Source organism: Somniosus microcephalus, chromosome 1, assembly GCF_052327205.1.
Source record: "Somniosus microcephalus isolate GS21.2 chromosome 1, FLI_Smic_1.0, whole genome shotgun sequence".
NCBI lineage: Eukaryota > Metazoa > Chordata > Chondrichthyes > Squaliformes > Somniosidae > Somniosus > Somniosus microcephalus.
In genome coordinates, this window is record NC_140987.1 from 51,674,559 (window position 1) to 51,687,168 (window position 12,610).

Consider the following 12,610-nt stretch of genomic DNA (forward strand, 5'->3'; position numbering starts at 1 on the left):
TATTACCAATGCATCCACAATCCCTACCGCCACTTCCCTCAAGACCCTAGGATGTAAGCCATCAGGTCCAGGTGATTTATCCGCCTTGAGTCCCATTATTTTACCGAGTACCACTTCCTTAGTGATTTTGATCGTGTTTAGCTCCTCCCCCCCCCCTTTAGCCCCCTGTTTGTCCAGTGTTGGGATATTCTTAGTGTCCTCTACTGTAAAGACTGATACAAAATATTCATTCAGTGTTTTTGCCATCTTCATATTTCCCACCATTAATTTCCCGGTCTCATCCTCTAAGGGACCAACATTTACTTTAGCCACCCTTTTTCTTTTTATATAACTATAAAAACTCTTACTATCTGTTTTTATATTTTTTGCTAATTTACTTTCATAATGTATCTTCCCTTTCTTAATCAATCTTTTTGTTATTTTTTGCTGTCTTTTAAAGTTTTCCCAATCCTCTATCCTCCCACTAGATTTGGCTACCTTATATGCCCTTGTTTTTAGTCGAATACTATCTTTAATTTCTTTACTTAGCCACGGATGGCTGTCTTTTCTTTTACACCCTTTTCTTCTCAGTGGAATATATATTTTTTGGAAGTTGTAAAATAACTCCTTAAATGTACACCACTGATCATGTATCGTCTTACCCTTTAATCTATTTTCCCAATCCACTCTACTCAATTCCGCTCTCGTACCTTCATAGTCTCCTTTATTCAAGCTTAGCATGCTTGTTTGAGATCCAACCTTCTCACCCTCTAATTGAATATGGAATTCAACCATGTTATGGTCACTCATTCCAAGGGGATCCTTTACTAGGACATTTTTTATTAATCCTGTCTCGTTACACAGGACCAGATCTAAGGTTGCTTGCCCCCTGGTCGGTTCAGTTACATACTGCTCAAGAAATCCATCCCTAATACACTCAATGAACTCATCCTCAAGGCAGCCCTGCCCAATTTGATTTGTCCAATTAATATGATAGTTAAAATCCCCCATAATTATAGATGTTCCCTTATTACAAGCCTCAACTATTTCCTGATTGATACTCCGTCCAACAGAGTTGCAACTGTTCGGAGGCCTATAGACTACGCCCACTAGTGTTTTTTTCCCCTTATTATTCCTTACCTCCACCCAAACTGTTTCATTATCCTAATCTTTTGACCCAATATCATTTCTCTGTATTACAGTGATTCCTTCCTTTATTAACATAGCCACCCCACCTCCCCTTCCTTCCTTCCTGATCGTTAAATAACCTGGTATGTTTAATTCCCAGGCATTGTCACCCTGCAGCCATGTTTCTGTAATGGCCACAAGATCATACCCATATGTAGTTATTTGTGCCATTAACTCGTCTATTTTGTTACGAATGCTACGTGCATTCAGATAGAGAACTTTCAAATATGTTTTGTGACACTTAGTTCCTGCTTTTGCCCTTGTTATTACTTTACCTTTTACTCCATACCTTCTGCCCCTTCCTGACACGCTCTGGTTTTTAATTTCCCCACTGCTACCTAAGTCTATGACCTTCTCTGTTGTCATTTTTATTATTTGCTCTCTAGGAACCTCCCCCCCCCACTAGTTAGTTTAAAGCCCTCTCTACAGCCCTAGTTATATGATCCGCCAGGACTCTAGTCCCAGCACTGGCCAAGTGAAGCCCGTCCCAACGGAACAGCTCCCTCCTGCCCTAGTACTGGTGCCAGTGTCCCAGGAAGCAAAACCCATTTCTCCCACACCAGTCTTTGAGCCACGCATTTAACTCTCTAATTTTATTTGTCCTAGCCAAATTTGCTCGTGGCTCAGGTAATAATCCAGAGATTATTACCCTTGAGGTTCTGTTTTTTAATTTGACCCTAGCTGCTCATACTCCTTTAACAGAACCGGCTTCCTAGTCCTATCTATGTCGTTTGTACCAACATGGACCACGACAACTGGATCCACCCCCTCCCACTGCAAGTTTCTTTCCAGCCCAGAGGAGATGTCCTTAACCCTGGCACTGGGTAGGCAACACAGCCTTCAGGACTCTCGCTCTCGGCTGCAGAGAACTCTATCTATCCCCCTAATAATACTATCCCCTACCACTACAACATTTCTATTTACTCCCCCTCTTGACTGGCCCCCCATTCCACGGTGCTGTGGCCAGGTTGCTCATCCTCCCTGCAGTCCCTGCTCCTGTCCCCACAGGGAGTAAGAACCTCGAACCTGTTGGACAATAGCAAGGGCTGCGGCTCCTCCAGCTCTACCTCCTGGATCCCCGTACCTGCCTCACTCATAGTCACACCATCCTGTCCCTGACCATGGGCTACATCTGAATTAATTAACTTCATAGGTGTGACCACCTCCTGATACAGAGTCCAGGTACTTCTCCCCCTCCCTGATGTGTCGCAGTGTCTGAAGCTCAGACTCCAGCTCTTCAACATGGAGCTGGAGTTCCTGTAGCAGCAGACACTTGTCACAGACATAATCATTGTGAGCCTCAATGGGGTTCACCGGCTCCCACATCTCGCAACAGTAACACATCACCTGCTCCATTCTATGTAATTAATTAAATTTTTTATTGTTAGTTATGGACACCCTCTGCCTGATTTTAGATGCTAGCAGCCCCTTTAATTAATTGGATTTAAATTAAATCAATCCCTCTAGTTACACCAGTTAAATGGTTTGCCAACAGTCACTCTGCACCAGAAAGGCCTTATTAACTACAACCCACAGAGTTAAAGTTTGAAAAGAGCACCTAACGCCCCACTTGCCCTAACTCACACTTACCCAAACTCACAGCACTCTTTGATGACTCGCACTCAGTGCTTGCTCACACTAGGACTGGTCTTTTTATACTGTTTGTCTGTTTACAGCCAAATGAGTCACCCCTGCTGATTGGTTAGAAAACTGGTTTCCACTGCCTGCTGTGCCAATTTACTCCTACTGCAGTGTAACCTTGTTTTACTCTTCTTAAACCAACAGAATCCCAAATATTTAACTTTTCCCCTTTACTTAAACTGCATAAGTAATCTTATCAAGAATGATTTAAAGAGAAATAACAATTAAAGAACTCTCACACTTGCCCAAACTCACAGCACTCTTTGATGACTTGCACTCAGACTATCCATAACAGAACTAACATTCAGACCAGGTGGCTCGCACACCCAGGAGACTATCCAAAACAGAACTAACATTCAGACCAGCAACCACGGCCTTGATTTCTACAAATAAGACGTCTCAGCAGCACCTTCTACTCTCCCCCTTGATGGTGATCTACTTCTCTTGCGCAATCGGCCCCTTCCCTCCCTGCAGCTCCTCCGTAATGGGAGCACAGTGGCTGCATCAAGGCTGGGGGAGGCCTGCTGGCTGTTCGAAAGCGCAGATGCCCTGAGGGACGTCCTGGACGACCTCTGGCCTTGGAGGGCCCGGATGCTGACTGCTCCAACTGTGCATGGGTGGAAGCAGTCTGTCCTGCAGGTGGTGGCAGCTGCAGTGGAGACGTGCCAGCAGTGGCATCAGGAATGCTGACATCCTGAGAGTGGACAGCAGCTCCCTGGTTGACCGACACACTGGCACTCTGACGGGGCAGCACTGCAGCATGCGCACCAATCGGCTGGTCCACAGATTGATGCCCTGCGGTGGTGCTGCATGGGCCCTGGGTAATACCGCCTGATCCATCGAGGGTGGCAGCAGTCATTGGTCACATGGCATCAATATGCGTCTGCATGAGACCGGCGAGTGACTGCGTGGCAGCACTCAGCACTTGCGTGGCAGGTGCAAGTGCTTCGGTGAAGCCCTGGACAGTCCTTCCCAGTGATGACCCGATGCCCTGGACAGTCCTTTCCAGTGCTGCCCCGAAGTCCTTGACAGTCCTTTCCAGTGCTGCCCCAAAGTCCTGCACACTCCTTTCCCGTGCTGCCCCGAAGCCTTGGACACTCCTTGCCAGTGTCTCGATGGAGTCAGGCATCCTTGCCACTGCAGCCATGAGCTCAGTGTGCCTGAGCCGAGCCTGGGAGGGAACGCACCTCTTCTGCGCTCTGTGCAGCAGTACTCGCGGTCTGACTCGCCCTCCGGGGAGACGGTCCCCAAACTTCCCTACCCCCCTTGCGTTGCTGCAGCCCGCTGGTTCCTGGAACTGGTTCCTCCTCAGAGCATTCCCCCCCGCTCCCCTCCAGGAAGTGGTCTCCCCAGTCTGCAGAGGGGCTGGCTCGCCTGAGGGTGGTAGGGATGGTCCGGCTTCCTCCTGCTCGTTGCCTCCAGAGTCAGTGGCAGTGGCAGCTTGAGGGCCTGGCTCCCGAGCTGGTGATGCAGCATCTGAAAGCAGGGAGGTTGAAGAGTGGTTTTAGCAAAAGGACAGGGTAGCAGCAAGGGATGCATGAGTGCATCAATGCTCTGACATGGGTCCAGAATGAAAAAGCATGCTGTGCACAATGGGGTCGGCAGCTCCAGTGGTGACAGGAGCAGTCATCCGGCCTCCAACAATCTGGTGGACTCGTTCCTCCAGGGCCTTCAGTGTCAGCAGCTGAGGAGGGCCTCCACCGGTACGATGCTGCTCCCTCCGGTTCCTGGCCAGCTTGGCCTGCAGGAGAAAGGACGGGAAGTGATGAAACATGCAGGGCTGAGCTGACATCACATGCCCCCCATGGTAGAATAGCCCTTCCATTGTGCATTGAGCTGACATCACATGCCCCCCATGGTAGAATAGCCCTTCCATTATGCATTGAGCTGACATCACATGCCCCCCATCATAACCTCCTTGCTCTTATATTCTATGCCTCGGCTAATGAAGGCAAGTATCCCATATGCCTTTTTTACCACCTTATCCACCTGTTCCGCCGCCTTCAGGGATCTGTGTACTTGCACACCCAGATCCCTCTGCCCCTCCGTCTTGCCTAGGGTCTTACCATTCATTGTGTATTCCCTTGCCTTGTTAGTCCCCCCAAAGTGCATCACCTCGCACTTTTCCGGGTTAAATTCCATTTGCCACTGTTCCGCCCATCTGACCAACCCATCTATATCGTCCTGCAGACTGAGGCTACCCTCCTCGCTATTTACCACCCTACCAATTTTTGTATCATCCGCGAACTTACTGATCATACCTTTTACATTCATATCCAAGTCATTAATGTAGACCACAAACAGCAAGGGACCCAGCACCGATCCCTGTGGCACCCCACTGGCCACAGGCTTCCAGTCACAAAAACAACCTTCAGCCATCACCCTCTGCCTTCTGCCACTAAGCCAGTTTTGTATCCAATGTGCCAAGGCACCCTGGATTCCATGGGCTCTTACCTTCTTGACCAGTCTCCTGTGCGGGACTTTATCGAAGGCCTTACTGAAATCCATGTATACCACATCCACTGCGTTACCCTCATCCACACACCTAGTCACCCCCTCAAAAAATTCAATCAAATTAGTCAGACATGATCTTCCCTTGACAAAGCCATGTTGACTATCCCTGATTAATCCTTGCCTCTCCAAGTGGAGACAAATTTTGTCCCTCAGAATTTTTTCCAATAATTTTCCTACCACTGATGTTAGGCTCACTGGCCTGTAGTTCCCCGGTTTTTCCCTACTTCCCTTCTTGAATAATGGTACTACATTAGCAGTTCTCCAGTCCTCTGGCACATCCCCTGTGGCCAGAGAGGTCCTGAATATATGTGTTAGAGCCCCCGCAATCTCTTCCCTTGCCTCACACAGCAGCCTGGGATACATTTCGTCTGGGCCTGGGGATTTATCCATTTTTAGGCCTGCTAAAACCGCCAATACCTCCTCCCTCTCGATGTTAATATGTTCGAGCAGATCACAGTCCCCCCGCCCTATTTCTATGTCTACATCGTCCTCCTCCATAGTGAAAACAGATGCAAAAAATTCATTTAGAACCCCTCCTACATCTTCCGGCTCCACACACAGATTGCCACTTTTGTCCCTAATGGGCCCTATTTTTTCCCTAGTTATCCTCTTACCCTTAATATACTTATAAAACATCTTAGGATTTTCCTTTATTTTGCTCGCCAGTGTTATTTCATGGCCCCTCCTTGATCTCCTGATTTCTTTTTTTAGTATCCCCCTGCACTTTTTGTACTCCTTTAGGGCTTCCTCCGTCTTTAGCCTTTTGTATCTGCCAAAAGCCCTCCTTTTTTTCCTAATCCATTCTCGTATATCCCCTGACATCCAAGGTTCCCTGTGGTTTTTGGAACCACCCTTGACCTTTACAGGAACATGTTGTCATTGTATGATCTCAATCTCCCTTCTGAAAGCCTCCCATTGCTCCGATGCGGATTTTCCTACAAGTAGCTGACCCCAGTCCATTTTGGCCAGATCCTGCCTTATCCTATTAAAATCGGCCTTCCCCCAATTTAGAACCTTTATTTCCGGCCCATCCCTGTCCTTTTCCATGACCACCTTAAATCTCACCATATTATGGTCACTGTCACCAAAGTGCTCACCTACTAGCACTTTTTCCACTTGGCCGGCCACATTCCCTAGAATTAGGTCCAGCACCGCCCCCTCTCTTGTAGGACTTTCTACATGCTGGCTCAAAAAGCTCTCCTGGATGCACTTTAAGAATTCTACACCCTCTGAGCCTTTCACACTCTGACTATCCCAGTTAATATTGGGGAAGTTGAAATCCCCCATTATTATTACCCTATTATTTGCACATTCCTCTGAGATTTGCCTACATATCTGTTCCTCTATCTCCCCCTGACTGTTTGGAGGCCTATAGTACACTCCCAGCAAAGTGCTTGCCCCCTTTTTGTTTTTAAGCTCCACCCATATGGCCTCATTAGAGGAACCTGCTAATATATCATCCCTCCTTACTGCAGTAATTGACTCCTTAATTAATATTGCGACACCCCCTCCTCTTTTACCTCCCCCTTTGTCTCGCCTGAAGATTCTGTACCCCGGAATATTGAGCTGCCAGTCTTGCCCCTCCCTCAACCATGTCTCCGTGATAGCAACAATATCATACTCCCATGTGTTTATCAACACCTTCAGTTCATCCACCTTATTTGCAAGACTCCTTGCATTAAAATAGATGCCATCCAGCCTTGCCCTTATATATTTGCCCTGTCTACCAAGCTGACTTGTTTTTTTCTCTATAATTGGCAGCACATCACCCCCTATTTCAGCTCCCCTCTGTATCCCATCCCCCTGCCAAGTTAGTTTAAACCCCCCCCACCCCAATAGTGCTAGCAAACCTCCCCGCAAGGATATTTGTCCCGTTCTGGTTCAGGTGCAACCCGTCCGACTTGTACAAGTCCCACCTTTCCCAGAAGCAGGCCCAGTGATCCAGGAAACTAAAACCATCCCTCCTACACCAACTCTTTAGCCACGCATTCATCTGCACTATCCTCCTATTCCTATACTCACTAGCACGTGGCACTGGGAGTAATCCAGAGATTACAACCTTTGAGGTCCTGCTCTTTAATCTGTTACCTAGCTCCCTAAATTCTTGATGCAGGACCTCATCCCCCTTCCTACCTATGTCGTTGGTCCCAATGTGGACCACGACCTCTGCCTGCTCCCCCTCCCCCTTAAGAATGCCCTGTAGCCGCTCAGTGACACCCATGACCCTGGCCCCAGGCAGGCAACAAACCATCCTGGAGTCACGTTTGCGGCCACAGAAACGCCTATCTGTTCCCCTTACGATAGAATCCCCTACCACTATTGCTCTCGCACTCTTTTTCCTCCCTTCCTGAGCAGCAGAAGCGTCCCTGGTGCCAGGAAGCTGGCTGCTGCTGCCTTCCCCTGGTGAGTCATCCCCCTCAACAGTATCCAACTTGGTATACCTGTTTGAAAGGGGGATGTCCGCAGGGGTTCCCTGCACTTCCTGCCTGCCTCTGTTGCTCCGCCTGATGGTCACCCACTTTCTTTCTGCCTGTGCAGCCCTACCCTGAGGCGTGAACAACTCGCTAAACGTGCTATCCACGACCCTCTCAGCATCGCGCATGCTCCAAAATTCATCCACCCGCAGCTCGAGTGCCGCAATGCGGTCTACAAGTAGCTGCAGCTGGATGCATTTCCCACACACATGGTCGTCAGGGACACTGGCAGCGTCCCTGACTTCCCACATGGAGCAAGAGGAGCAGAACACGGGGCTGAGCTCTCCTGCCATGACTTGCTCCTTTAATTAATTAAAAAATTTATTCAATACCCCAGTTACAGGTATACTCTAGGGCACTTTATTTACCAACTGTCCCCACTACACCACAGAGACCCTAGAAATTTAACACCACAGAATTCAAGCTTGTATTGAAAAGAGAGAAATACTCACCAACCAATCACTTACCTGCTTCCTGCTGACGTCACACCCCGATTACTTTTTACCTCTCTCCTTCCCTCTGAGCTCACTAGTTAGGCCACAGCTGGAATACTGTGTGCAGTTCTGGTCGCCACACTACAGGAAGGATGTGATCGCTTTGGAGAGGGTGCAGTGGAGATTCACCAGGAAGTTACCAGGGCTGGAGCGCTTCAGCTATAAAGAAAGACTGGGCAGATTGGGTTTGTTTTCCTTGGAGCAGAGGAGGCTGAGGGGGGACATGATTGAGGTGTACAAAATTATGAGGGGCATAGATAGGATGGATACTGAAGAGCTTTTTCCCTTAGTAGAAGGGTCAATAACTAGGGGGCATAGATTCAAGGTAAAGGGTGGGAGGTTTAGAGGGGATTTGAGAAAGAACTTTTTCACCCAGAGGGTGGTTGGAGTCTGGAACTCACTGCCTGAAAGGTTTGTGGAGGCAGGAACCCTCACAACATTTAAGGAGCATTTGGATGAGCACTTGAAATGCCATAACATACAAGGCTACGGACCAAATGCTGGAATATGGGATTAGATTAGACAGGGCTTGATGGCCGGCGCGGACACGATGGGCCGAAGGGCCTCTATCCGTGCTGTATAACTCTATGACTCTATGACTCTAATAGCCCTTCCATTATGCATTGAGCTGACATCACATGCCCCCCATGGTAGAATAGCCCTTCCATTATGCATTGAGCAGAATGTGCGTGTGTGTTTCCAGAAAGGGCCATGGGTGCTGGCTGACAGATGGCCATTGGGGCTTCGAGCACCCTCTGACCAAATGTAAGGTGCAGATGGAGGGATGAAGAAGATGGTGAAAAAGGCACTCACCCTAATGACCTGAGTGAGGTCGTTGAACTTCTTCCTGCATTGCACAGGAGTCCTGGCCACCACGCTGCTTGAGGTGACTCTTTGACAAACTTCCCTCCAAGCCCTGTGGTACTCGCTCTGATGAGGCCTCCTGCCATTGTCGGGGTACAGCACAGCTCGCCGGCGCTCCACTTCGCCAACCAAAGCATCCAATGCCCCATCAGTAAAGCACTCCGCTCTCTGCCTCACCCTCTCCATATCCTCAAAGTTTGTAACGCCACAGAAAGCACAGCGCTGATTTTGAGGCCTACAAGGCGCAGAGTGTGTGTGCTGATCCTAATTGACCCGCCCCTTTAAGAGCTGGCCGGCGCCAGCATGTCTCGGGTTAATCGATTATTGACAGCACCTGCGCTGCGCCCGGACACCGCCATATTGAGTAGTGCCGCCGGGTTAGCGCCTTAAGACTCCCGTGCAGCGCCTGAATCAACGCCGCAATCACCTTCAGGGGCGCAGCAACCCAATATCGCTCGAGGTGGCGATAAGTTGCACCTGGCGATAAAATTTGCGCATCGCAAATTCTAGCGCCCCGAGCGGGGCTATACCCAATTTCTCCCCCAAAGGGTTTTATATTCAAGGGCAAAGTTGGTCAAGGTTATCCCAGGATTTATTGGAAGGGAAAACAAGAACCCACTGTAAGGCATAATACTTCATGTACAATAGTCAGCATAGCATGCTGTAAGTTGAAAGTTTGAACACATTCTTTTAACAGGATCAAGGAGAACCAGATGCAAAATATTCGACTACAAGACTGATCATAAATGTGATTGACATACCAAATAAACCACCAGAGTACTTAAGTCCTTTTTACCATGTTCGAATTCCAGAGAATTTACCTGTGGTACGTTTGGTAGGAAATGAATCAGTTTAACACACTATTTGTAAATTGTATTATTATATGTGAACTCTAATTTAACTGATTAATAAAATATAAATATTATTTGTTTAGAATACAGGTATCATCACTGTAATGGCAATTGATGGAGACAGAGGTATTAACAACCCAGTCAGGTATAGCATTAATGGTACGTGCTACAACATTGATGTGAGATGCTAACTGTGTAAAAAATATTTATTGTATAAGAACCAAAAAGGAGATTTTAATTTTATTTATGAACAAATTGCTGGTAGTTATGAACTTGCTGATACCAGTTTGTCATTTACACTAGGGAGTAATTAGCACTGGGACTCCCCACTCTGCAAAGGGTAGCTCCTGTGGTATCGAGCAACACTGACCACATCTGCAAAAGGTTCTTAGTCCAGATTGCTCCATTCACTCAGCTATTGTGGAGGAGGTGGGAAATGAAGAAGTTACAGATGGCATTGGGGTAGAAATTGGACCTTGTTGCACCCGCTTTACTCAATTCTGGGGCCCAACGTTCTGCCCCTCAAGGACACCTGAGAAACGTCTGACCCAAAATTGGATCGGACCATTTTTGAGGCGTCCAAAGTGGCCACCTAAAACAGGTGTTAAACCACTTGCATACGCCAGTGGGGGGGCCTAACGTCTGTTTAAGGCTTGCTCTGCCAAATTGGGTTTCCCCGAATGGAGCAGGCTTCGGGCCTTCTCCGCTCAGGCTTTCTGGACGTGGATGCGGCTTAGCTAGTGGCCACCACCAAAAAGGCAAGTGTTATTTTTTAAGTAAGTTTTTGACAAATTACTTTAGGAGGAGCAGGAGTGCTCCTCCCGGCTCCACAGAACTCCTGCTGCCCACGATCGCTGCCCTTGCCCCTCCTCACCTTTTCCGGGACTTACCTGAGGGCTGCTGCCAACGAGGCAGGCAGCCCGAAATAAGATTGTTCAGTCGGGCCAGCTGCCTGCGGCGAGCGGCGGCGGCAACAGTTCGCCGTGATTATTTAGACGAGGCTCGAGGACCAATTTGTCGCGATCCTGGGGCCTCCGTCTTCAGAGGCAGGGATCGATCTGCAGCAGTCATCAGGAGTACCGAGGAGCCGGCAGGAGCACTCCTGCTCCTCCTTGCTTCGCATGAAAGTAAGTTTAAAAAAAAAAAAAAACGTGCCTGTTTGTTGGCAGCCGCTGGTTAGCCCACGGCAAACTCCTGAAAAATTCAGCGGAGCAGCAGGCCCCGGTGCCTACACAGCTCAGGTGCTGACTAATTTCTCCACGCGGACCTTGTTCAAGGGCCCAATGCTTGTTCTAATGGGCTTCACAAATTTAGCAGTGAGATCAACGCCTGAGCTAGTTGGGCGCAGGCCGTCACACTGCTAAATTGGTATGTTCTGTGCCCGTTTTACTCCTGAAAAATGGGTGCCACGTATACCAATTTCTACCCAATGAGTTTAAAGCCAGACAGTATAAAAACATACCCATGTTCCAGCCAAGTTCAACACATATGTTGCAAGGACATTTCAAATTATTTTTTGAACTGTAATTTGAAAGAAGGGACCAAGTTACTTTTGAACAAGCACAGACTGTTATTTCAGTTAAATGTATGGCAGCCAAAAGAAAAGAAACCTGGTGTACTTAAAAAGTTATTTACAAAAGCTTAAGGTCCGATTTTAACCCTGCCTGCCTGATGGGAACGGGGGCGGGTGGATGGTTAAAATGGTGGTTGGCCACATCACGCCGCATTCCCGGGCCGCTGCCATTTTAACTGCGCTGATTTTGGTGTTGGTAAAGCCGCCCATCACAGGAAAGTGGAGGTGTCATTATAATGTAAAAGTCTCGGTCCGATGATGTTATTCGGACCCCAACGTGATTTTAACTCAAAATCGTGGGAGTCCTGCCTAGTGCCCAGCCCGCCAGTAAAACCTGGTGGGATTGGTGTGTCAGAGCCCCTGATGCTGCATATAACAACAAAAACAACAACTTGTATTTACATAGCGCCTTTAACATAGTAAAACGTCCCAAGGCGCTTCACAGGAGTATTAAAAGACTAAAAAAAAATTGACACCGAACCACATAAGGAGAAATTAGGGCAGGTGACCAAAAGCTTGGTCAAAGAGATAGGTTTTAAGGAGCGTCTTAAAGAAAGAAAGAGAGCCTTATGTTCATTAATAAATAGACATTCTTATTATGAACACAGCTAGCTTTTGCTAGTTTATTGAGCACATGTGAACTAGGTACAGTATCTGTAGAGGCTTCCAGCTTGACTGCTGCCTTCTGGGTAGCCTAGTGCCTCATGGGTAATGTAGTCTTAATATACATACAGCTGGGTAGTGTAGTCTTATACATACAGCTTTACACAGCTCTACGGCTCCACCTAGTGTCCACTATAGAATGACATGTTATTGATCATTACATCCCCGTTTGAGGTTGAACAAAATCAATATCAATCAACTTTCAAGAAAACAATAAAGATAATATCAGTAACACTTTTGTTAGTGCTCTATAAACATAAACATTTTCAAAACAGTCAACACATTTTCAAAGCTTTACATTGTACTCGATTAAGTCTATCAGGCTCTTTTACTTCACGTGTGGATCTTCTCAACACTGGTAAGTCTGAT

The 12,610-nt window shown here is 47.6% G+C and overlaps 1 protein-coding gene across 2 annotated transcripts in view; it reads left to right on the forward strand.

Moving 5' to 3' along the window:
• Positions 1 to 12,610, forward strand: part of LOC147124066 (cadherin-related family member 2-like) — a 189,510-nt gene that overhangs the window by 39,846 nt on the left and 137,054 nt on the right. For both annotated transcript variants that reach the window (XM_085980586.1, XM_085980646.1), the window contains exons 9-10: positions 9,852 to 9,980; positions 10,089 to 10,164. In XM_085980586.1, the coding sequence (XP_085836712.1) occupies positions 9,852 to 9,980; positions 10,089 to 10,164 (205 nt within the window). The remainder of the gene's footprint in view (positions 1 to 9,851; positions 9,981 to 10,088; positions 10,165 to 12,610) is intronic.